We start from the raw sequence: 27,265 nt of genomic DNA on the forward strand, positions 1-27,265 counted from the left end.
GTAAAAATGAGGACCATTGGACTATGCTCACGTTAGATGACCAGGCAGCAGCAGTGGTTGGATTCTTAACGCTGTGCAAGTCAGCAGCTTGGTGTGAGCTTCAACCTGAGCATTCTCTCCCATTCGATCCAGCTAAGACATTTCCAGCTCCAGTGAACTTTTGCCCTCTGAAAAGTCCAACTCATGCAAAATCAAATGCCAGGGGGCTAATGTTACAGGTTACATATTAAATAGTGGGATATACCTTTCATGGGTCTTGTAAAAAATTATCATATTACAATATTAATGTCTTGGCCACATACTTTTCAAAAGTCCTTTCTTTGGTAAATAAAAAATCAAATGAGATTTCTTTTAAGATGAAAAGTTTATTTTGCCTTTTGCCTAGAAGCAAAACTAGTGAAAATTAAAATTAAAGTATAAAAATAAATATAATTTACATTCATGGACATTCCACTCAAAGAAAAAATAACAAAAATAATATATATAAATAAAAATCCATTAAAAGCACAAAACAATGTCTGGCACTTTTATGAGAAAAAGCTGTGAACATTAAAAAAATTTATAAAACACACAAGCTTTTATCCTTAAAAAAAACACTCAAGTTTTGCATCCTTAATCTAAAACTAGTTTTATCTCTGAAACATACTATTTGTTGTAGCCAATTTGCATTACTGTACACAAAACTTTTAGCATCTATCTTTCATACTGGAAAGACCCACAAGATCTGAGTAAGCTGTATCCTGAGTTTTCAGAATGATAAAGCACAATTTATCATATTAAGATAATTTTGATACACTTTGCCCACAAATATAAATTGGTAACTCAGACATTTTTGACTGTGTTCTATTTCTAATTTTCTGATTCACTCATTAAATAAATGATACATCTCAATAAAGAAAATCAAGTTTACACCCAGAGTAGATTACTATTTTCTGTCTACAGCTAGATGTAAAAGTTAAATTTTAAATGGAATGGAAAATCGAAGAAAACAATCTTTATCTCGACATTCTTAAGAGAATATTAAGAATATATATATATAGTCTGCATTTTCAAAATACCAGTATCTTTTTAAAATTTAAGTTAGAAAGATTAAATGTACACATAAATGTTCCCAATTTTATGTGAGAAGCACAAAGCCCTTTTGGAGATGGCATGATAAATTAACAGTGACATTCTTTTTCATAAAATCATGTTCCCTTGGTAACACTTTTTGGTTTATATTTTAAATGATTATGTAAGTGATGAAAAACCTTAAACATTAGTGCCTCTTATGTAATGCAGACTTTAAGCTAGACAGTATTATTATCCCATTTGAAAATCTGAATTTATCATATTGTATAGCCCTTTATTCTCCCCTAAATCCAGCATGCTAAAAAAAGCAGACTATGAAGAAATAAACAGACTAAATAGAAAATGTAACTGCATGCAACACGTTATTCTATTTTAAAGAAATAGATGTAATAATGCATTCATTCCTAAGCGCTACTACATTTAAGAACATTGTGCTATCTTCCCCAAATTTGTTATACCCTCCACAGAAAGATTTTATAATTTAATAGAAACGTTTCTAATAGTACTAGGGTAACATACATTATTAACATACATTAAGCCTAACATTTCTGTGAGACAACTAGTTGCTGAGAGGAATGTGTACCTATGACCAAAATGGTGATGCCCAGCTACTCCTGTGGTGAATTTTAGGTAGACCACAATCAACAGGCAAGTGTTCTATCCTATGTGGTTACACTGTAAGTCCAAGAATATGAGAGATTAATCAGAGTTTTCAAAGTTACAAAACCGGGGAAAAACATTCTTCTGCAATAATTTCCCCTCAAACAGAACAGTATCTAGTTTATCAAATTCAGCAATCAGTGTGCAGAGATTAATGAAATTTATATTTCAGAACTTATTTATAAGTTATCACACCTTTTCAATATTTTATAGAAATAAACGCAAATGTCCTTTAAGTTTACAAAAAGGTTCTCAGCGGACACCTGAGTAATAAAACAAACTTATGTTTGTGCAGGTTAAGGACAGAAATGAGCCAATTACTAAACACTAATTTGTCTTCACCTGAAACCGATATTAAGAGGAAAATTCGGTGGGGGGGATGGGATTAGCCAGGCTGACCAAAATATCCAGATGATTTTTCAGCCCTTTGGCATCACTTTGCCTGTGTAAACAGAGTCCAGAGTTAAATAAAAAGTCGTGAGCAGGGAAAATAATATGGATCCTAACCCTTCCCCCCTTTTTTATCCTAATGAATGTTGTCTTCTTAAGTTGTCGCAACATTTGGCTGCTTTCTTTGGATTTTTCCTGCATATACTCCTAAAAATAGAGCAAAACTATTATTATTTCTCAATGTTAGTTTTTCTGTAATGATACCATTTAATGAGTGCTCACTATGCACCAAGCACTGAGCTAAGCAAAACACATTATTATATTTAATCCTTATGTAAAATAATCACGAGGTCAAAATTGTTACTACTGTTTTAACAATAATAAAACTGAGACATAGGAGAGTAAGTCACCTGTGTAAGTAACAGAGCTAGAAGCAGAAACTCTGAGAACCCAATTCTACCTGATTCATTGTTTTACTTAACCATTTTGCATTACTACCTCCTACTCTGCTTTAATTAGCAATTTCTGAATTTCACTATAAACTCTTAAGCACAAGACATCAAATGAATGTTTTAAAACATATATGAGATCAGAGACTGCAATTTAGTTTCTAAAAACTATAAACAACTTTAATTGCTTTGCAGCAAACTTTAACGCCTTAGAATTGTACTTCAGTCTAAAGAATATGATAGTCTATCAACATAAAAATGAGTTTTCTATAAAATGCTTAATAAAAGGTTTGTCCTCCATGTAGGTCATATCAAAGCATAATTTCAAATTTGTTTGAAACATAATCCAGGCCATAAAAAATTTAAGGAGGAAAGAATAATCTTTTCAAAAGCAACTATGGATCCCTGTGTTGAGATTCATAGTAGAATTTTAGTCATAAGCCAAATTTTCAGTTTATGTAAAAGGATAAAATTCTTTAGTCTTTTTCAATTGTCTAAATATGCACTCACGTATAAGTAAATCTTTAGGAAAAATTAGGAAAGAATTTTTGTACTTGTTTAGATACATGTTAATTATACATGTTAATTCAAGGGTTAAGTACATTTTTATTAATAATTATGTTGCAATGCAATTAAACCACAATAGTTCTAGATACTAAACTTCATTGTACACATTAACTGCAATGACTTCCTATTCATCCTTTATACTGTTGCGTATTACTGAATAGAAACAGTAGTTGCTATTTTACTTATAGATTCACAGGTGACAAATAGTGGAGATGAAATGCATGAGAAAAGAATATGGAGAGTAGTCACTTGGGCAATAGACAACATTAGGCAAAGCAATACTAATTCCTCAATGATTTGCCAACTAGCTAGGATTTATTACAATATACAACACTAACGAGGAAAAATGGAAAATGTCTTAAAATTCCATGTAACTTCACAAGCAACAGGTCTGATGTTTGGTCTGAGTTCTTCCAAATGGTTATCTTTCAAACCAGCTGATTCTACCTCTGGAATAAGCAGGATTTTCAGCTCTGTAATCCCCTTTAAAACAACTCCATTGACTGTCACTCACAGTGAATTCCAAAAGATGACCTTTTAAATTATCCTCTATATATTCAACATTATGAATTAAACTCACTATATATACATGCAAAAGGTGAGCAATCAATTCAAAGTTGTGATCAATATCTTGTTCCCTCTTTGAACTTATGTGAATAACATGAAAAAATTTATGTTGCTTATTCCCTCCTAATTTGGAGAAAATTACTTAGTAGTAAAAGCTCTAAAATATGACTAATGGTGTATTAATGAGAAGACTAGAATTGATTAAAGATTTAATTTTAATTGCCTGGTGATTAGGTTTCTTTTAAATGTTTAGAAATCAGTCTAGTTAAAGCAAAGCATTCTGCAAGTATTTTTAATGGATCACATAATTTTTGGTGAGTTATCACAGTGTCTTAACAAAGACACCTAAAAAATATTAAAACATTAGCTTAAGGGTTTTGCATTAGCTCAACACTGAATTTGTCTTTTTGCCACCATAAATAGGATTTTAAAATACACTTTTTGGCTTAGCCCTTAAATAATTCTCAAATAATGAACATAAAGAGAAATTTAGCTCAAGCTTCTTATTGAGCAAAAGATTAAGACTTCACCCCCTCCCATTTGGCATATTCACATGTGACCTTGTGGTCAGAGAGAAATTCTTCCCCTTATGTGCAGATACAAATATTCCTGGGTGATACACTTTCCCAAAGCTGAATAGACATGCACAGATTTAGACATCAGATCATTATATTTTACTCATTTATAAAAACTTTTCTGAGTTAAGCATGTATAATTCTACAAAGTTTTCAGATTAAAAAATACATAGTGTCTCCATGGAATTTACAGAAATCAAGATTGCAACCACAGTTTCACTAAGATCTCCTGACTGCCGCAAAATACTAATACAAATGATCACTAGTAGGAATGACGGTGAATATGCCAAAATTATGGTGGCAAGGAAAGACAGTCTATCCCGCTGGTATGGCCTGGGTCATGGGGCAGCTTGTGCACGTCTTTCTATTGAATGGGTTTCAGGAATTCGTTTGCTACACACCTGAAACAGGCGCTCTGTTAGGCACTCTGCTCTGTGAAGACTTCTGTCTATTTTGCACAACCCCCTTCACTGATGTCTTAGGGGTTCTAATTGAATATAAAAAAATTAATAAGTCACTTGCGTTAAGTTCTAAATGTTCAACATTCAAAAAAAGCAACCATACTGCATCAACCGTTCAAAGCACAAATAAGCTTGAAAAGAATTAAGTCTCATGCATGTGCACAGTAAAGAAACTATACCTTTCCCTTCGTCAGGAGACTATAACCATGACTTATGCTTTGTTGGAGAAACACTTTGGTGATGTTGAACTTACTATGTGGATGTTTACATTATTTAATGAGCAAAATGGTATGAAATGAAAAGTAAAAACACGCCAACATAAGATGATAATTAAAATTTAATACACAACAGTACATCAAAGGGTTATCTTTGAACAAAACGTTAAAAGCTCTTCCTAATACTATAAAAAGATCACATTTGAAAATAGTTATCCTTTATATAAAAAGCTAATCCCTCTCAAAGCTAATCTTGATTTGAATATTTTTAAATACCCATGTGTGTTGAATTCTTACCCTTGTCTACTCAGTAGCCTATGAACAGGTGCATTCTGTCCTTGATTTGGCTGAAGGACTCTGTTGACAAGGTAAATAAAAAATTAATTCAATAGGATAAATTCAGTTTTTCCCCCACTTTCTTTCAACAGATGAAAGAAACAGTGAGGCAGAAGTCAACGATGCAACGATTTGGCCTATACATTATCACAATGCAAAACAAATTGATTAAAGTGTATTAATATAGTGCTTATTTGCTCACCAAGAGAACAAACCTCGGTTTTTTTATCAGGAAAGAGATGTCTAACACAAGTATTAATCCTTGTGCTTTTAGATAATTTATTTAGGTACTTTACAGAAGGAATTTTTCCTTTCAAACATCTGAGAAACAAAACATCACTCTTGTAAGAGCAGAAAACACGTCAGAAACATTAAGCTAGCTTTCTAAGGTTTTTAAGTAAGTATCAAAGACCCCTTGGACTGCAGACTGAACTCAGGACATACGGGGCTCAAATTTCCATCAGAGATAGCATGTCCTACAGAAAGCTCCAGGAACATCTGGTCTGGCACATGACCATGTATATGACCAGGTGTTACTACGGATTCTGACTCTGTGACCCTCCACCCCAACAGGGAGAGATTTACTGATGTAAAGTAGAACAAAGCCAACAAAAAACAAGCTTGGGATTTATAAGATTTTCTTTTCCTTAAAAGTTAAAAAATAGCCTCTTACTGAGACTAAGTGATTTTTCTCACCTTGTTTCAGAAGGATTTTGCTTAACCAAAAATTTCTTATTTGGCATTCCCATTTCTGCAGCTCTAACACAATATAAAAATAAGGACACACAAATAATGTATTTAGAAAGGGGGAAAACACATGATTACAAATGTGATACAGGATGACAGAAACAAATCATCATTTCAAAGTTGGTGCACTACTGAAAGAGCTGTAATAAGCATACTAAAGACAAATTTCAAGAAAGAAGAGTTTTAATAGGATAGTTTCAGAATATTATTTGCATTAAGTTTTTCCTGCTATGAAGTCTTTAGGATATTTGAAAAAGAATATATTTAAAAGATATAAAATTAACACTGAATATAAGGATTAAGTATTTTTAAGATTACTTGATTAGCTATCAATTACACAAGTTGAATGTTGACCAATTTATTAGTTAATACATTTATCTAAAGATAAAATCAGATTTTACCACCTGATTTTAATAAAACTATTTATATAAAGGGATTTCTATCACCTCAGCTGCAGAAGTGTTAACAATTCTTTATTTCTAATTTGAATATACAAACCAACAGTTGCTTAAAATTAATTGGCTTGATAATAATTAAATTAGAATATGACAAGACATGAAAAAAACTTACTTCATGTACTTCTTCCTATCAAGAGACTTCTGTGTTGCAGCTGAAAGAGCCACTCGTGGACTTTTCATTTTATCCTTTAAAATACAAAAGTAACATAAAGCTCTAGTGGTACCAGTAATACCACTAAAGTATAGTATTGAATGATCTCAAATTGCATGGAAAAGCTTCTCTTACTGGCATTTTGAACTTTAATTTAGTCTTTACAATTGAAGCAGTCTAATTTTTTAAATTAAATAATTAAAATTATTTTTCCCAATGAAATGGTATAAATTTGGCTTTTCTTTTGCCAACCACACTAAGATCACTGATTCAAACCACAGATCTCCAACACTCTGATATACAGTTGACCCTTGAACAACACAGATTTGAACTGCACAGGTGACTTACATGCAGGTTTTTTTCCAACAAATATATTGGAAAATTTTTTGGAGATTTATGACTTTAAAAAACTCACAGATGAACCACATAACCTAGAAATATGAAAAAAAAATTTATGTCATGAATGCATAAAATATATGTATATACTAGTCTATCCTTACATAAGCATAAGGTGAGTGATATTTAATATAAAATTAATGTGTCAGTTTTCTTACTGTTTTATAACTGCTTTCAAAGAGTTACATTACCATTCAGTATGCAGGCCTCTCGCTCTATCTCTCTCTCTGTGCCTCCCTCTCCCTCTCTTCTCTCTCAACTACAGCCTATCATCACAGGTATGTGGGTTTTTTTTTAATGTAACACTGTTTCCAATACTGTATTATGAATATGACAACACTGTATGCCATGATTATAACAATTTATTCCTTAGTGTACAGGCTAGGCTACTGTGAAGCAATCATATTGATTACACTAGGTTCCCACAAATCAAACATATTGCTGCTTCCTCATTATCAATGCATGAATTGTTACAACTGTAAATAAATGTGAACTTGTTTTTCACATTATCTTTTCATTTTTTTTATCTTTTCATTTTTGATGTCTAATGTTAGTAATACATGTAACATCTACAGTGTTTTGTATCATATAAGACAATATTGATGTAGGTACTTAACAGACATGATTCATCTTATAAACAGACAACATAAATTATGGTATTGATAAATACAGTACAGTACTATAAATGTATTTTCTTTATGATTTTCTTAATATTTTCTTTTCTCTAACTTATTTTAAGGATACAGTATATAATACATATAACATATAACATATGTGTTAATTGACTGTTTATGTTATTGGTAAGACTTCTGGTCAACAGTAGACTATTAGTAGTTAAGTTGTTGGGGAGTCGGAAGTTATACTGAGATTTCTGACTGTGGGCCACCCCTAAGCCTCCACGTTGTTCAAGGATCAACTGTTTTTCAAATTAATTTGGAGCCTCTTTTCTAACTCTGATTTCCAAAAGAGGTAAAATGTACATGACAGTTTCAAGGAAATTCAATCAGGAGCAGCGGACAGTTTTTTATGAGTCATCCAAGTAATATTCAACACTTAACTCAAAAATCTAATCCCAAAAACAGTATGTAATTCTTGCCAATTTCTTTTAAATTTGTCTACAGATTTAAATATTATTGGTAATCCTGGGAACTACCTGTTTTAAGAATTGTAGGATGGGGGCTTCCCTGGGGGTGCAGTGGTTGGGAGTCCGCCTGCCAATGCGGGGGACGCAGGTTTGGGCCCTAGTCCGGGAGGATCCCATGTGCCGCGGAGCAACTAGGCCCGTGCGGAGCAACTAGGCCCGTGCGCCGCAACTGTTGAGCCTGCGCTCTGGAGTCCGCGAGCCACAACTACTGAAGCCCACACACCTAGAGCCTGTGCTCCGCAACAAGAGAAGCCCCACAATGAGAAGCCCGTGCACCACAACAAAGAGTAGCCCCTGCTCGCCGCAACTAGAGAAAGCCTGTGCACAGCAATGAAGACCCAACTCAGCCAGAAATAACTAAATATTAAAAAAAAAAAAAGAATAGTAGGATGGGTGCTAAAGTCAATAAAGAATGATATTTAGTATCAATTACACCAAACCCAGAAGAACCTCAATGTGAAGTAATTATAGATAGATCAATCAATCGATTGATCTGCCCCTGGTTCCTATTAATATTTGGTCTTTGACCCCAGTTCCTGACACAAAGCTCCTAAAACCCTTTTAATCAAATCTCCTGAGTGATAGGAGCATCTTTTGTTCTAATGCTTGATCTTTGACTTCGGTTCCTGACACTGAGCTCCTAAATCCCTTGAAATTTCCCAGGAGATAGAAGCAATTTTTTTGAACCCAGGCCCCGACAGTGAAAGCACCGAGCCTTAACCACTGGACAGCCAGGGAAATCCCCTAAAGTATCTTTTGTTCTAATAAGACAACTTTTGGTGGGCTCTGAATGAGGGCTAGTCACCAGAAAGACCAAGCACGATTACAACCTTGAAACTTTCAGCCTCACCCCCTATCCTCTGGGGACAGGACAGAGGCTGGAGATTGAGTCAATAATCAATCATGCCTACGTGATGAAGCCTCCATAAAAACCCTAAAATACACATCCACATGCTGGGAAGGTGGCACACACCCTCCACAGGACAGAAGCTCCTGCTCTCAGGACCCTTCCACACCTCGCCCTATGCATCTCTCTATCTGGCTGTTCATCTGTATCTGTTACTGTATCCTTTATTATATAATAAACCATTAAATGTAAGCAAATGTTTCCCTGAGTTCTGTGAACCATTCTAGAAAAATTTTCAAACCCGAGGAGGGAGTCATGGGAACCCCACTTTATAGCTAGTTGGTCAGAAGCAACATAATTATTAATAAAATATACTTAACCCTTGAATTAACATGTATAATTAATATGTATCTAAACAAGTACAAAAATTCTTTCCTATTTTTTCCTAAAGGTTTATTTAATGAGATTGGCATCTGAAGTGGGGGCAGTCTCATAAGACTGCCTCCTTGACATGTAGGATCTGATACTAACTCCAGGTAGATGGTATCAGAACTGAATTGAATTGTAGGACACCCAGCTGGTGTCAGAGATCTGGTGTGGGGGGAAAACCCACACATTTGGTAACAGAAATAATTTGTGAGTGTAAAAGAAATAGAGGGGTTTTTTCACTCACTAGTTTAAAAGTCATGTAACATACCATTTGCCTGAGCATTTTCTCTTTGCGAACTTCTCGATCATGATGTAGAATAGACATTCTTTCAGCTGCATCCATTACAAAGAATATGTCATGAATACCATACAGGGCAGCTCGCAACTAAGTTCAAAAGAAGAAAATATACCCATTTAAAAAGATGAGGTTAGAGGTCAGTAGTATTACGTATGCTCTTATTTAGAGAAAAAGGTTAAAGTTTTCATTGAAACCTACTTTCAGTGGTTCAGTGAAGGTAGAGAAATAAAACATTTCCATTCCCTAAGAGCCTTGAGGATACATGCATTACCTGAGCTAACACTCTTTCCTGAAGAGAAGCATCTTGTGCTGAAACAACACCTCTCTTTAATGGTGCTTCCAACTGAAAACTTCTTATGAATTCCATAGTATCCTGAAAGAAATGCTCCTTCATTTTTCTAGAAAGATTTCATGATCACTGGAGTTTCCTTTTGTTCTTTTTCTCAGTCAAAACGAAATGAAGAACACAAAACTATTACATCAGAAGTCAAACAGCACTCACTTTAAAGTGAGACAAAAAAATGCACAAATTACTTCGTTTACATATTTTAAAAAATTATCTGAATGAGATTAATCAATTTCAAAAACAGCCTATGTGACTAAAAAATGTTTGATCTGCCTAAGTTCTGAACTAATTTGTCAACTCAGCTGTCACAACACTGATAGAAACTGAGACAGAAATGTAATACAATTTACACAATCCTCTTACTTTTACAGTTTGTCGAAGTTGTTTCAGTTTATCTGTCTGCATGAGCCTACGAGTAAGAAATCCTTTTGCTACTGCAGTTACTTTGTTAAATTTTGCTTGTACTTCTGCACTGAAAACCTAGAAGAAATAAGATAGACACAACATTTTAATAATCTGAGCATTATACTCAAGATTGTTTTTCTTAATCTATTACAATGACTAAATTCTTCTATGTGTGTTTACTCTTTGTAGTTTAATCTTTAATAAAAGTTAAGCTTTTGATGTATTGCAAAATATTTATGCCTCATTTGTATAACCTAAGATAACATAGCTCTTTAGAAAAGATATAGACAGACATGCATGCATATATCTTTAAGTTTGCCCACCTGAGACCATTTAGTTTTGGCCCTTCCAAAAGGTCTTGTTACTGAGAGTTTGGTCAAGCCACTAGTTGATGATCCCCAGAGGTAGAATGGTACTTCACTTGCAGAACCAAAGCTGTGTTGTAGGGCAGAACTTGTGAAACCTTGAGAAATATACATAAAGTATTATACTTCATGTCAAATAATTAGAATACACAGAACATCCAAATAAACATGACACTCATTAAGAATAACAACTCTGAAACTGATCCATAGGAGACTTAAAATATTTATGGACTTTAAGCATATGTACCAGATGGATCTTTTCAACACAAACAGCATCTCAGGATAATTGAAGATGTGAAGATAAGCTCTTATTGGGACTGGGTAATTAGATGTAATTCAAGATCACTAAGGAGATAGCAAACTGTGTTATCACTTGAAGAATATCACCTGCTACTTGAATGAACAAAGACCAGGCTCTGAGTCAAATTTCCTGATATTTTCCTTGCTAAGGTGGCTTTTCTCGTGAACCTGCTCATTGGTCTTTGATCTGCTGCTATCACTTCATTTTTCACCAGTTTCTAAGGAGCTGGCAAATAGCATGGGTTGGATGTGGAATGACTTATAGAAAGGAGGTACAATTTTAAAGTGTGCCAAATAAAATATCTTACTATAGGATAATTTTTTCAAATGGAAATGGATTTTTTTTTAATATTTACCAGAACTATTTGAATTTGAAGAATGGAGTGAGTCCACTTGAGACAGCATTGTTTCTAGTAAACCAGAGTCACTTATCTTTCTCCATTCTAAGTCCACAGCATTGCTAATGTCCAATTCAGAGGCTTCCGCTGTAATCACCTTCTTCTCTTTTAACATTTTCTCCCGTTCTTCTATTTCCTGTAGATTAACAGTTTATTATAATATGGTAGCTCTTTTAATTACATCTCCAAATAGTATTTTAGGCTCAGCTAAAAGTATGTATGGGGCTTCCCTGGTGGCGCAGTGGTTGAGAGTCCGCCTGCCGATGCAGGGGACACGGGTTTGTGCCCCGGTCTGGGAAGATCCCACATGCCGCGGAGGCACGTGAGCTATGCGGCCAAAATAAATAAATAAATAAATAAATGCTCTTTAAAAAAAAAAAAGTATGTATGGTTATCAGCAAATTATTATTTATTTCAGGTTCTCCTCCCTCAAATAAAATTGACAATTTATTTAATTGATTTTAAAATGTGATAATCTTAAAACAAGTGTCCTTCCTCTTATGATATACTCTTACAGAATGCATATTTCAGCATCTACTTACAAAATACCTTTTAAAAATATTACAAATTTTGAATCAAGGATTCAATTAAGTATCCTTTTGATAAATTATGCATTTATTTTTAGATAAGGATCAAAATATTTTAATTCACATTTTGGCAATAAAAATACTCTCCATGACATGGGGAGGGGGAAGGGTAAGCTGGGACAGAGTGAGAGAGAGGCATGGACATATGTACACTACCAAATGTAAAACCAATAGCTAGTGGGAAGCAGCCGCATAGCACAGGGAGATCAGCTCAGTGCTTTGTGACCACCTAGAGGGGTGGGATAGGAGGGTGGGAGGGAGGGAGATGCAAGAGGGAAGAGATATGGGGATATGTGTATATGTATAGCTGATTCACTTTGTTATAAAGCAGAAACTAACACACCATTGTAAAGCAATTATACTCCAATAAAGATGTTAAAAAAAACCTGATAATTCCAAAGTCACCTTTTTTTAAACCCAAACAAAAAAAACCTCTCCATGTATGAAAATCAATAACCCCCTTAGATTAAGATACACAAGGGTAACAATTATAAGTGTCCTATACATGACCAAAACTCCACTCACCAGCCCTATATCCCTACATTTTAATTCCTCACCTTTTGCAGTCTCTCCTGTTCCCTTTCCTGCTCAGCTATGAGTAGCGATAACTGCTGGGCGTGCTGCTCTTCTAGTCTCTTCCGCATTTCTTCGAAAGCTAACATCTTGCTTTTTAATATCTCCTCACCTTCTGAAAAGAAACATGTCCCCTCAAATTTAGAAAATTTAGTAATATCTGATGTTTTATAACATCAATTTAAATTACACTTCTGACCAGAGAGTATTCCTGGATCTGACCCAGTACAATCAAGATACAGCCAGGTCCCCACTTTGAATCACATTCTCTTTTGCCCTCCTCTCATTTCATGCTACTAAAGGTCTGTATCTCATCACCCTAACCCACTCGTTCGACAGATCCCATCATGATCTGAACTGATGAAGCCAAGACTATGTGTTCCATCCAATTCTCTTTACTCCAATTAACTTCACAATGTGGTTCTCATGTGCATCTCACCTCCATTTATTTTCTTCACTCCTGTCCTTCTCCAGGGTCTCTGGTATTGTAGCTTCTACTTTTGCTTTGTTTTACTTTTTTAAAATAAATGTTGCTTTGACAGTATAAAGCTACTCAGCTTGAGGCTCCAAAAAAGACTGGATATTAAAATTCTAGATATTTTAATTACTAACTAAAAAATTTATTAAATCAGTATGACTATGCAACTTACTGAATAGAAAGTGGTGTGACACTTTGAAATGTTGAAATATCAAGTATTACACAGATGTAGCACATAGATATTTAGGAATCCATTATAATTCAACTAAATTCAAAGAATCCTTCTTTCCAAATACACAGTCAATGATTTTCATTGAAGATAAGCGCATTATAGTTGTCCTACCTGCCATGGTATTCTGATAATTTGTTCCTAAATACATTTTATTCAGCTACAACAATATGCAGTTGTTCACGTGCAATTTTTTTATAGGCGGGGGAGGGGGGACTGGAAAAGCAGTTGAATTGTAACGTTCAGCAAGAAAGGAAAAAGGCCCTCCACTCGACCACTCAGCCAACAACTGGAGTCCATTCAGCTCTACCTTAAAAACTTTATAAATGAGTGCCTGTCCAGGGGATCCCTCTCTGGGAGGTGTGCCCGAGGCAGGCAGCCAAGCTACGGGCAGCTCTCGGCACGATGCACTGCCGCCCTTGCCCACTCTGATAGCAAGCCGGCTGCCTCCATGCCTGGCCTCATCTCACAGGCACCGGCCTTCCTCTTGTGAAAGCACTGCCAGAACTGCCACTTGGTCAGTCTGTGTACTTTAGGTATTCACCGAGACAGCTTCCAGCCTGCTGTGTCATCTACTTGGAGAAGCCAAGCTGGCTCCTCAGACATCAACTGTTTTTATTAGAGTGCTTATAAAGTCGCACAGGTGTTACGTAGTCTGCCCCAACCCAACCCTATTTTTCCTATAAACCTTGTTACTTTTAGTGTGCAATTTTACAGAATACGAAGTTTTTTTCAGGAGGATGCATATCACATTAGAGTTGAAATGTCTGTGTCTAAAAACATAATTTACTTGATTTATATGTCTTCCACATCAGTAATGAAGAACTGTGAGCCATGACAACAAAGTAAGGAGTAATAAAGAAGACATGTTTTAACAAGTTACTGTTAATATAACACTAGACGCAACAGAAATTTGAAATAATTTTCATTAATAAAGACACCACTCTTGAAACACTACTCACAGAGCCTTATTTGTGATATCTTCTCTAATAATTTAGTGTTAAAGTGTTTACTAAAGGGCCAACTACATGAAGATCTCATTACAAATGAAAGGGCAAACTGATGAAAATATTAGAAACCACAGTCCAAAAGGAAGACATCATAGCAATATACTGGATTAAAACTATGAGTGATGTTTCATGCAAGAACTTTTTCCTCCAGTCATTAACAATATTCTCTATAATACCAAGTGGATTGTGAAAGATTCATAATCTAAATAGGAAAATCCTTTAAGAAAGCCTATCAAATGGCAGTAAACTGTAGCTAGTAAACTGGCTATCAAAAGCCTATCAAAATGGCAGTAAACTGCTCTCTGATAAATGAACAGATGAAGACAATTATAATTATTCTGCAATTATTATTATTATGACAATTATTAATTATCAATTAAAGGTATTAAATAGAGATGCCACCTGCTTGGCAGATATTAAACACTTCGAAGCTTTCTTACCTTTTGAACTACTTTCTAACATTTTATTCTTGTTGATGTAGACAGACCCCTTAGAGTATCTTTTTTCTGGCAAATGTTGCCTTTCCTGTTCAGCTATTCCAGTTGTTATGACATAAGGCCAGTTTTCTTTTTGCAAATTATCAATATCTAAATCAAGTCTCCGTTTAACTTTCTCAAAACTGTTATCCAAAAATTGTTCATTTCCACAGGACACTGCAGGGGTGTCCATATGCTGTCTGGTATTCTGGTTTTGCATCAGTAAAGGAGATGGGTTTTTTACGTCGTAAGACTTATTCAGTCCCATTTGGAAATTGCAGGAGTTTTTCTCTAACACATTGGCTGACTTGAGTCCACTCACAGTTCCAAAGTTTTGACTCACTATACATTGACTGGTGGCATATGGCTCATGCAATCTTTCCACTGCAGTACATGTACTGTCCATTTTCTGTGGTCCTCTCCCATCAGATGTTAACTGACCTTCCGTGATAGCAAGTCCATGAATAACTTTATTTTCTAATTGACTTCCTGAAGACTGACATACCTGATTTGATTTACCTAAAACCATTTCCTGTATGGCTTCAGATGTATTTTTACTGACATAAACCTTGCTTGAACAAACTCCTGCTAAATCAATTGGTAACTCTGGCACAGTTTCAGGTACATTTGTTTTTTCATCAGTTTCTTGAACAACTAAGTCTACTGCCTGTTCTTTTCCTTTAGGACTTAATTCACAAGCATTTATTGGGTTATTTATAAGTATATGACATGCTGATGATGGCCTAGAACACCTTCGATGCATTTTAGGACTTAGGCTTGGCTCTGGGCTAGGTAATTTGGCATATGAACCAGTAAGACTTTTGATAACATTATTTTCAGTAACAAAAGTGGGAATGCGTTTAAAATCAGAATCAGGCTCTAAAACAGTAGAATGGCCAGTTGGTATAGGTATGTCCACTTTAGAAAAGCTACCTGAAATGGACGTATTCACGCTGCTTGCTTGAGTGGAAGCACCTTGGAGAAGAACATTTGATTTATTAAGGCTTGGTTTGTCAGGAATAACTGAACCACAGTGCCTGCCCATCAACTGGGCCTTCTCCTTTTCACAGTCAGTCACTTTAACAGCATCATTTTCTTTGTCTGAATAACTCTCACTAACACTCCTCTTTGCACTACTTCTCAGACTGTGTCTAGATTGCTCTCTTTCTATATATTCCTTTGACTTTTTCATCAGCTTCTGAAGACTCATTATGTAGGGATCGGGAGTAACTTCCCCCACAAGTGACGGATCTTGTTCTTCATTTGTTGGAAAGAGACCACCAGAAATAAGTAGCTCTTGTGCAGCTGCTGAGGAGGTCTTCAGAGAAGCTTCGTTTTCTGCGTGGCTAATATTTGAACTATCACATTGCTTCAGACAATTGAATTCTTCTGAGTCCCTAGCTAAGTCTACCCCATTAGATTTAAATTGGTCCTCAGTATTCAATGGCAAAATTCCAGGTATCTTTTCAAACTTTGCTAAAGTAGAGTGTTCAGTAGGGCTTGGCAAGATATTTGGAAGTGTAGCAGGAACATTCAAGTTTCTGACTTCTGAATTAGAGTAAACTGTTTCAGTCTCCCACTGATCAAAATCACAGGCATTAGGTGCTTTTCTAACCTGAAAAAGGAAATTTAAAAATTATTATTCCCAGGAATTCCCTGGTGGTCCATTGGTTAGGATTCCGTACTTCCACTGCACGGGGCACAGGTTCGATCCCTGCTTGGGGAACTAATTTCACATGCTGTGTGGCTCAGCCAATAAATAAATAAATAAACAAATAAAAATAAATTTAAGAAATAAAAAGCAATATTTCCTGACTACACAAAAAGCCTTTGATTTCATTGTTTTCTAAAGTGCAACTGAAACTGAAGATTCAGAGTTCTAATATTTGAAAACACAAATAAAAACTCAGATGACCTTTTCAATGGTATTCTATATCACATGGAGCTCAAATTACTATAAAAAGCATCTACTGGTCATCCTGGCCTATTTATTAACAGATTAAAAGAGAATTCCCTCACGGTCCAGTGGTTAAGACTCCACACTTCCACTGCAGGGAGTGCGGGTTCAGTCCCTGGTCGGGGAACTAAGATCCCACACGCCGCCAGGTGCGGCCAAAAAGAAAGAAAGAAAGAGGAGATTCCCTGGTGGCGCAGTGGTTAAGAGTCAGCCTGCCGATGCAGGGGACGTGGGTTTGTGCCCCGGTCCGGGGGGATCCCGCATGCCGTGGAGCGGCTGGGCCCATGAGCCATGGCCGCTGAGCCTGCGCGTCCGGAGCCTGTGCTCTGCAATGGGAGAGGCCACAACAGTGAGAGGCCCGCGTACCGCAAAAAAAAAAAAAAAAGAAAGAAAGAAAAGAAAAAAGTCACTTATCTAATCTGATACAAATATGAACATATGTGCATACATATACACACACATATACATTCATATACTCATGTGCAATTTAATCTTGGAATAGAAGCATTTTCCTCAACTTTCTTCTGGTTATATGTTATAACATCACCAACTGCTCCTCCTATGAGAACTGTCATCTAGGGATAATAATGTGTAAGATAAATAGCAAGTAATTAAATTTCTTACATAGATGATTCCTCTTTAACAAGGACTAACTTGCCCAGGACACTGATTAAGCAAAAAAATAATTCAGTACCAAGAATCCTGCCTCCCATACGCTTACTCCAAATTTTAACTAAAATCCTTCTATATGATGAGACAAATTTGTGGTAAATGAAAGGTCAGCCATCTAGCTTAATACTTAAAAAATAAGAAAAACTTCAACTTAAAACCTGATTAAGGCAAGTTTCAATTTGATTAGCTGGATGATCATTTAAACCAGCAACGTGGGGGCTTCCCTGGTGGCGCAGTGGTTGAGAATCTGCCTGCCAATGCAGGGGACATGGGTTCGAGCCCTGGTCTGGGAGGATCCCACATGCCGCGGAGCTCCGAAACAGGAAAGGCCGCAACAGTGAGAGGCCCGCGCACCGCGATGAAGAGTGGCCCCCGCTCGCCGCACCTAGAGAAAGCCCTCGCACAGAAACGAAGACCCAACACAGCCAAAAATAAATAAATAAATTTATAAAAAATAAAAAATAAAATAAAACAGCAACCTGTTAATGAGTTTTTGAACAAGCAAAATAAGTTAAAAATTTAATAAAGATGAAAACAATTGTATACACAAAAGATCCAACAGAAAACAATAAAATTACATTTTGTATGTAAGTAATTCGACTTTGCAAAAGAACAAAAAGTGAACTAGGATGTTTTCTAAACATTATACAAGCATATATGAAACTGGCAGAAATCATTATCATATTATCATATGAATACACTCCAGAATCCTGAATTTTAAAAGATTTTTAGGTTGTTTTGTATGTGTTTTTTTTCTTAGGCAATATGGCACTCCTATTTTACCTTACAAATCCCAAGACATGTAATGTAGTACCTTTCCAGGTACTACACAATAAACAGTACAACAAGATCTACTTGGTCACAACCTCACGATCAAAATAAAACAAAAGGGATACATACTCATGACACATGTTCGCAGGTTTAAGTAAAATAAATTATTTCCTCAAAATAGCTAAACATTTCATATTTGTAATATTCAGCAGCCATGCTTTTTGTACATCACTAAAAAAGCCTTTGGTTAGACAATTTAAATAACAACAACAACAAAACCTATCAGAATCATCAGGTAAAACAGACCTTAGAAATCTATTTGTATTATATAAAATTTCTCTATCTGAATAATTAATTCATTACTCTATAGTTCAACATTGTACACGTTCTATTAAGCAGAGAAAGTCTTTAAACTCAACAACAAACTCATTAGTAGTATATTTGATATATTCCCTCAGTGGACCAAGAATGATATGCCATTTTTGTTCCAATAATAGGAAATATCTAATAAATTAAAAACCTACCTTTATTGTGCTACTCACTACATTTTATAAACTCAATATGAGCAGTAATTATACTTTACAAATTAAAATCTACTACCCACAGAGAAATGAAGGTAGTAGTTAGTGGGAAATATCCTAAGGGTCATTGTACATAAATCATCTAGTATGAATTACACAAACCACAAACCCCTAGGATTATAAAAAAAATTAAAAGATGTAACCAGCGAAACAGGGTTATATAAGGCAGAAATTATTTGTTTTATCTAATTCACTGTTTTTAGTATGAAATGATCCAGACCTTAAAACACATTGTTTATACAAATTTAAATTAAATAAAAATCATTGCAAAGGTATAGATGTGTTGTTTAAAAAGTTTCAATTTGTATCTAAGATGCATCTAGGCAATTCTATTATCTAATCTAAATTGCATTTGTGTATCTAAGAGCAGAATTTTCACCAGAAAAAAAAATGGGGGACAGTTATTTACTTTAGCAGAGAATGAGAATAAGGTCATTGAGTCAATAGTCTGATTAGTTCAGAGGTAAACTACAATGGCCAATTCTATCATTTTGTCACTGAGAATTCAATGTTTTTAGAGTCATAAGACATAGACAACAAGCAATTATACTCAGTGTATGGGTCCATTGTCTAAGTACCCTCTGATTCAAGTACTGAGCACCACTAACAAGCAAGTGAATTTTCTTTGGAGTAACTGAAATGGAATATCACAAATTATGAAGATTCTCAAGCTTAACAGTATATTGGTAATTAACTACTAAGGCAAATTTATTTCTGAAAAATTATCATCAATGCTTAATTCATGATTTCTTAATTATAATTTAAAAGAGCTTAAATTACACACCTGAACATTTTCAAGAATCTCCTGGACACGTGTCAGTAAAGCTCTATTCCTGTTAACCTGCTTTCTTCCTTCTACATCAAGTGCTTTCTGCTTTTCTTGTTGCATTTCCTTTCTTTTCTCAATATTAAGCTGAAAAACATCATAAATATGTAATTATTTCTCATAAATGTAAAAATATCATAAAATCAGGTAGTTTTGAACCAGAATGATTAAAAATGTGTGCAACAGGTAAAACTAACTATAGTGAAAGAAATCTGAACAGTGGTTGGGGGTGATGACTGGAATGGAGCATATGAAATTTTTCTGTGGTAATGAATATGTTGTGTGGGTGTGAGTTATAAATGGATGCCATGTATCAGAACTCATGGGACTGCTTTTTTTGCTTTTTTTTTTTTTTTGGTCGCACTGTGTGGCATATGTGATCTTAGTTCCCTGACCAGGGATTGAACCCATGCCCCGTGAATTGGGAGCACGGAGTCTTAACCACTAGGCCACCAGGGAAATCCCCAGCATTCATGGAACTTTAACACTTAAGATCTGTGCATTTTACTGTAAGTAATTATTCTCAGTTGAAAGAAAAAAAAACTGTTCACTTATCAAATGCTCTGAAATGAAAGATAAAATTAACCCTATTGGCTACTGTTGAGATTTTCCTTTGGTAATGTCTTACTTCACTGGTTCAGTTAAGATTCTTTAGTTTCTAATCCTCTAATCAGTATACAATTCACCTCTTTGCTACCTCAAGAAAATGTCCAAAGGTTTAATGATAAAAGAAACAGATAATGTTTTATTTGCCTACAAAATCAGAACACATATTTGGTTCCACTTCATTGTAACCTCCAATAAAAATGTAATGTATTGAAAAAATTGAAGGCGTCCAAGCATTATTTTTTTGTGTGTGGATTTAAGTCTTTATTATTAAGTCCTGGGAAGTTCAGTCACTATGTTAAGGAGTCAAGACTTATTTTAGATTTATGCAAATAGAAAACATGTCATAAAAAATTATTTCGAAGTTGCAGTATTTGACTATCAAATACAACCTAAAATCATGGATTAAGGTCCATAAGCATTAGATTTTGTTTATAAATAAGTAACTGATGAAGTCGTAGACCTTACACAACAAGGCCCAGACATTTTGGCCTATATTAAACTAATCAAGCAATATGTCATCAAGTAGCTGATAAAAATGTTTTAAAATCTTTTCTTATTTGCATGGTACCAAAGAATCATTCCAGTTTACTTGCTAATCGAAAAGAGAAAAGAAAATGTATACCTTTAGAGTCATATGGCAGTCACCACTGTAGAAGCAAGTGTTCAAACTACACATTACTAATAGACAAACAACTACACATTATGTAACTTCTGATTTAATTTAATATGAAGTACATGGCATCATCGCCAAAGAATTCTTGCTAAAAATGTTTAACCTGACTCTAACCAAACTATTAGGCTAATTTCCAGTTTATAGGAACTACAGGGACTAGAGGGTAAGTTAAATGTCACCATGAGGAAACAATTAGACAAATCCGAAATAGAAGGCATTCTGTAAGATCTCTTTAAAAATTTACTATCATAAAGAACAATTTTTTAAAGAAATTAAGGAACTGTTCTACGTCAAAGACATTAAAAAACATAACAAGTGAAAAAAAAAAAAAAACATAACAAGTGAATGCTATTTGTGAACTCTGACTGGATCCAGACAATAAAAAAGTTATAAAAGACATTTTGAGCACAAATAGAGAAATCTGAATATAAACAGAATATTAGATGCTATTAAAATTATTATTAATTTTCGTAAAGTGTGATACGATATTGGAGTTTTATGTAGGAGAGTATCCTTATTTTTAGAAACTGTATACCAAAATATTTAGGGGAGAAGTGTCATGTATCTGTAATTTTCAAATGGCTCAGCAATAAAACAAAAAAAGTTTTAAATAAAGCAAATAACGCAATAAAGTGAAGACAGCAAAAATGTTAAAAATTGTTGAATCTAAATGGTAGATATGTGGGTAGTCACTGAACTATCCTTTCAACTTTTCTGTATGGTTGAAAATTTCATTACAAAAAGTTGACAGAAAATATTGACCTTTTAAATCCTGCTATACAAAAAAGAAATAAATTTAAAACTCTCTTTCAGTAATATTTTCTGATTTGAAATAACGTCACATACATTTATAAAATATTCAATCAGTATCAAAGGGAAACACGATGAAAAGTGCGTCTTCCCTCTCATCTGATATTCCCTCACTCCTCCCCAGAGAAAGAAGATAACAGTCTTATTTAAAAACCCAAATAGTTAGCATATATTGAGTACCTACTATGATCTAGGTAGTGTTCTAAGCATTTTAAATGTATTAGTTCGTTTTCCTCAAAACAGCCCAATGAGATAGGCACTATTTTTTAGCCTCATTTAACAGATAAAGAAAATGGACCTGCAAGTTCACACAGCAGGTAAGTGGCAGAGCAATAATCTGAATCCAGGCCAGAAGGATCCAGAGCCAGGCTTTAACTACTACTCTATACTGCCTCTGAGAGCATGCTGTCCAGTGATTTACAGCAGCTTGTGAAGATCCTTCCATGCCCACACATTAAGATCTACTGTACTCATTTTAATGAGTCTATAAAGTGGACCAGTTAGTTAAACTAGCCCATTACTAATGGACATTTAGGTTGTTTATCAATCTTTTGCTCTTTTAAACAATGCTCCTATAACCTTACACATACTTCTTCAGGCACATGGATGAGTATAATTGTAAGATATTCCCCAAAATGGAATTGCTGAGTCAAAGGTTATATACACTTTTAAATTCTGATAAACACTACCAAACTGCTCATCAAAAAATAAAATCAACCGATTCTCTCAGCAAAAGTGCATTTTAAGTGCCTCCTCCCCACAAGCTAAGAAATACTAGGTCCTATCAGATCGTTGCCAATCAAATGTTAAAAAAAAAAAAAGCAAAAAACAAACAAAAAAAACCAACCGCTAACTCATTTGCATTTCTTTACTTATGAAAAGGGTCAGGCATCTTTTTGATATTTATAAGCCAGCCTTTCTTTTGTTTTTCTGTGAACTATCTTAGTGATTCACTATGGAAAAAAAGATTATTTAAAATCAAAAACATTTACCAGTGGAGAAAGCACAGCCACTCCATGGAAGCGAATAAGTGAGATGCTTTCAGACTGGACAGGTAGAAAGCTCTCTGTGGCTAGTGATGCTTCTTGGATTCTGGCAAGAATTTTCTCACAGAACTTTTCATACTCTTCCATCTTCCCACAATCACACTACAAGAGAGAAAAAAAGCCATTTTTAATGTGCTGACAAAAATAGATCTTAATTTATTTGGCAAATTTGTAGGGCACTGAAATATTCCTAGAATTCACAATTCCTAGAACTGGCTTTCCCAGAATTGTTTCACTGATCAGGAGCTAATTCTTGGGTATAGGAAAGCACCTCAAGACCCTGCCCAGTCAAGCCTTGCTTCATATATTAAATATTTCTGAAGATTTGTACATAATCAATCTTTAAATGTGATTAGTTTAGAAAAGTACTAAGAACTCAGCAATGAAACCTTCTGAAAGGAAACAAAGTTCTATACAACCTAACTTCAGTTGTAAAACATAATATTATCTTTTCTTCAGGAGGACTTATCTACACATCACAAGGAAAACTAAATAGGACTTCCCTGGTGGCGAAGTGATTAAGAATCCGTCTGCCAATGCAGGGGACACAGGTTCGAGCCCTGGTCCGGGAAGATCCCACATGCCGCAGATCAACTAAGCCCATACACCACAACTATTGAGTCTGTGCTCTAGAGCCCGCAAGCCACAACTACTGAGCCCGCGTGCCTAGAGCCTGCGCTCTGCAACAAGAGGAAGCCACCACAATGAAAAGCCTGCGCACCCAACGAAGAGTAGCCCCCGCTCGCCACAGCTAGAGAAAGCCCGCATGCGGCGACAAAGACCCAACGCAGTCAAAATAAATAAATAAGAAAGAAATCTAAGCACAAAAATGTGTACCACGGTTTATTTAAAAAAAAAAAAAACCTAAATAATACAAAGGTTGGAATGCTTTTGTAGCCAAAACAAGAGACAAAAGGGCTAGTTAAATAAAAACTGATATTTACTTTTAAAAGTTCTTTTTTCTATCATGGAGTCCAAAGTCTATTACTTGCATATCTAAAGAATATAATTTGACTCCATGATAACTGAGCAAATCAGTCGGAAGTGGAAAACAGAATCTACTGGCTCTCATATTAATTCACTTTACTGTTAAAAAGTGGAACCATCACCAAACCACTTAAAATAATCAGTCCAGTAATTTCACAATTTCTGGGAACCTGTGATGGTGGCTATGAAAATACAAGGTAAAAGGAAGGGTTAGATACCAAATTCATTCATGTAGCAAGTGTTAAATATTTGATTGCCTGTTTCCATAGCATTATGTCTGGCATTGTTTCCTTTAAATAAACAAGGGAAAGGGAAAGGGAAAGAGGGATATCACTGGACACATAACCAACAACGATATGATCTGTGAAAACAGAAAAAATAATACAATAATGCTTCTTTAAGTGTTCATTTTAAAACAATTAATTAACAAATAAAAAAACAGAGAGGGAAGGGAAATTCAGTTCATGACGTGGGATATGCAAACATGAAACAAGATACAATACGATACTGCCCTAAGCCTCAAGATACTTAAAAATTTAGTACGCTAACGTATCAGGGACAAATAATATCACAGTTAGAAATGAAGAAAAATCATATTCAAAATTATGATTAGATTATGAAAAAAGATATATTGCTACTTTTGACCAACTGGTAGTCTTATTAATAGCAAGACTTCCTCCTACCATCCCATCAATTCTAATTATTTCTACATTCATTTATGCAAACTGAGAGTTTAATTTCAAAGAAATGGTTCTCTAGAGTGTAAATGAGATTATTTTGCAAACTTATATTCATAAGACAAGCAACAGTAAAAAACAAAACATAACACCTTAACTGCATGATAACCATAGCAAGGCCTCCTTTTTTAATCTAGACTTCAACCCACATTATGATATCTTAACAATCAAAATAGGCATAAGCTAAGATATGAGAAATTCGAATGACCCCATTTCTACTAAAATACTTCAAAAGATTTTTTAACACAACCCATGCATCCAGCATTACAAGAAACCAAAACAGATTACTCATACAATTAATGTAATATACTTCCAATGGACACACAAGCAAAGAATGGAAGGTCTAGGAAATTTAAGGAAATAAAATATCTTTATGGCAAAAGTTTTATATTTCTTTCAACAACATCATATAAAAAATATGCCTCATTGCTTCAGAAAGTTAAATTCACATCCCTTAAACAGTATATGTTTGTCATATATATTGCAGACATACAGCAATATATTATTATTACAGCATAACTTATAGCCTATAATAAGGTATTAAACATCCAAATACAAGTCTAATATGATGATTATGGAAATTACCAAGTGACCCTACAGCATGACTGGATCATTCTCATCCTTTAGTCTCAGCTTGGAGGTCTCCTCTTCTGAGGCCGTCCCTGATTATCCCAACTAAATTAACCCTGTGTCATTCACTATCACACTACCCTGCTGTTTCCCAATTTTCATAGCACTTACCACTATCTGAAATTATCTTGTTTATTTCCTTGGTTTTTGTCTTTCTTCCTCCACCAAAATGTAAGCTCCATAAGCACAGGTACCTTCTCAGTCTTGCTCACCACTGAATCCCCATTACATAGGACAGTGTCTGTACACAGTAGGCACTTCATAAAAATACTGAATAAATAAATTAGGATAATTAGCTCAAACAATAATGTAAACCAGAAAAAAGAAGACAGTGGACTACACAGCAAAGAAGCTAGCAAAGAAGAATGGAATTTTGAGAATGACTGTTTCATAGATGACCCTTTTCTCAGAGAAACTGGTACCTCTAAACTGCAAAGGCACCCATTTAAAAAGCGAGTGTCTGTATCTTATATGATTAAGCAAGAGGGCACTTCGCTTCTCATGCCACAATTACCCCTGTGAGAAGGGTTTTATTTTAAGGGAGCCTTGACTACAAGGCCACTCCAACCACAAATCTGCTGCCCCATACTTTACCAGCAGGCATTACTGGTCCACTTGAATTAATAATTTGTTGGCTGCATCAAGTTCAGACATGCCCTGTCTTCTCCATTTAGACGATGATCCTTCCCCAAATAAGCCTCTTTGCAAACTCCATAGACTCATGATTCTGCTACCTACTCCTCACCAGTGCTCTATCAGAAATGTCACTGAAGGGAATGGTAAAAGTAACACAGAACACATCTTGCCTTGTTGTCAGTTGTTAGCTGGTTGTTTACCCATCAGTCATCCTAAAAACAAACTTCCTGTAGAGGCAATAAAGGGGAAGGTTCTTATTCAGGCACACACACTAGCTGTATGTTCTTGGCAATTCACTTACCATCTCTGTCTCAGTTTCCTCATTTGTAAAACAGGGATAATCAAGAGTATCTATCTCAAAGAGATTCTGTGAGGATTCATTAGTATACTGTAGGATATGCAGAAAGCATCAATAAATGGGAGCGACTTTTATTTCGAAGAGGATGATGATGACTATGATTTTTTTCACTAGTTTATGAACTCCTGGAGGGTAGCGACAGTTCTTGGTTCCTGGTAAGATTCAATTTAACTTAAAAACGTGGAAAGGGGGACAACAGCTTCCTCATTTTGCTGTGTCCAGACCCCTCCCCACTAAATCAATCTCTAGGCGCCTGCCATTTGCCTAAACTGGGGGGTAGGGAACTGGGATTATAACCAGATAGAAGCAAAGGGTGGGAAACACCCAGTAGCATCATGGGTAATAAAGAGAATTTCCTTTTTTTCTTCATGCTTCTGCCCCCAGAGAATCGCAAAGGCAGAGTAAACAGCGCTCCTAGGGTCTTTGCTTGGTGCTAACTGCCGTTCAGAAATGGCCAGGGCACACCCTGGGGATGCTCCCCTAGCCAGAAAAAAAAAAGGCCCAACCACTTTTATCAACAGGAGGTGGTTCCTCGGGTCTGGCCCGAGTTTATTTACTGTGGACCCTCTGCCCTCACCCTAGCGCCCCAAGCCCACCTCCCCCAACTCCTCTGATAAGGCTCCATCCCGAACACCCACCAGACGGTGCCAGCATCTGAGCATCACCTCCGCGCCCGGTGCCGCCGGCCCCCGGGATATCCGCCTCCGCCCACCCGGAGCCTTCCCAGAGGCTCGAGGCCCAAGAGCCCGGCACCTTCGCTCGGGTTCCGTGCAGAGCCCGCCCTCAGATAGCGCGCCAATTCCGCCCGCCCTGCGGCCTCGCAGCCGGACCCGCTGAGTCAAGGCCCCTCTCACGCACACACCTGTTCTCCCACGGCCACGGCAGCTTTCCTCCCCTCGCTCCGGGCCTTGGCAGGAAACAAACTGCTCAATTGGTACTGACTGAGAGCAGCTCCATCCACCGCCGCCTCCTCCTCCTCCTCCCCGCCATATTACGGTGCTCAGGCGGCAACGCGGGCTCCTGGCAACCGCCGCCGCCGCCGCT

At 35.9% G+C, this 27,265-nt stretch overlaps 1 protein-coding gene across 7 annotated transcripts; it reads right to left on the reverse strand.

Moving 5' to 3' along the window:
- Positions 1-345: 345 nt before the first annotated feature.
- CCP110 (centriolar coiled-coil protein 110) lies at positions 346-27,265 on the reverse strand. 7 transcript variants are annotated; one of them, XM_073792250.1, is made up of 17 exons: positions 27,084-27,263; positions 26,034-26,090; positions 25,339-25,497; positions 22,820-22,975; positions 19,694-19,822; positions 14,893-16,543; positions 12,720-12,850; positions 11,534-11,711; positions 10,836-10,975; positions 10,471-10,587; positions 10,033-10,134; positions 9,732-9,848; positions 6,609-6,682; positions 5,988-6,050; positions 5,253-5,312; positions 4,681-4,766; positions 2,216-2,328 (listed from the first exon to the last, which is right to left on the reverse strand). In XM_073792250.1, the coding sequence occupies exons 4-17, from the start codon at positions 22,958-22,960 to the stop codon at positions 2,276-2,278; spliced, it is 3,042 nt and encodes a 1,013-aa protein (XP_073648351.1). In that variant the 5' UTR covers positions 22,961-22,975; positions 25,339-25,497; positions 26,034-26,090; positions 27,084-27,263; the 3' UTR covers positions 2,216-2,275. The 7 variants fall into 7 exon arrangements, with proteins under 7 accessions (XP_073648352.1, XP_073648351.1, XP_033696531.1 ...); XM_033840640.2 differs by lacking the exon at positions 26,034-26,090 and having other exon boundaries at positions 12,720-12,847; positions 27,084-27,264; XM_019921793.3 differs by lacking the exon at positions 26,034-26,090.

Source organism: Tursiops truncatus, chromosome 15, assembly GCF_011762595.2.
Source record: "Tursiops truncatus isolate mTurTru1 chromosome 15, mTurTru1.mat.Y, whole genome shotgun sequence".
Lineage (NCBI taxonomy): Eukaryota > Metazoa > Chordata > Mammalia > Artiodactyla > Delphinidae > Tursiops > Tursiops truncatus.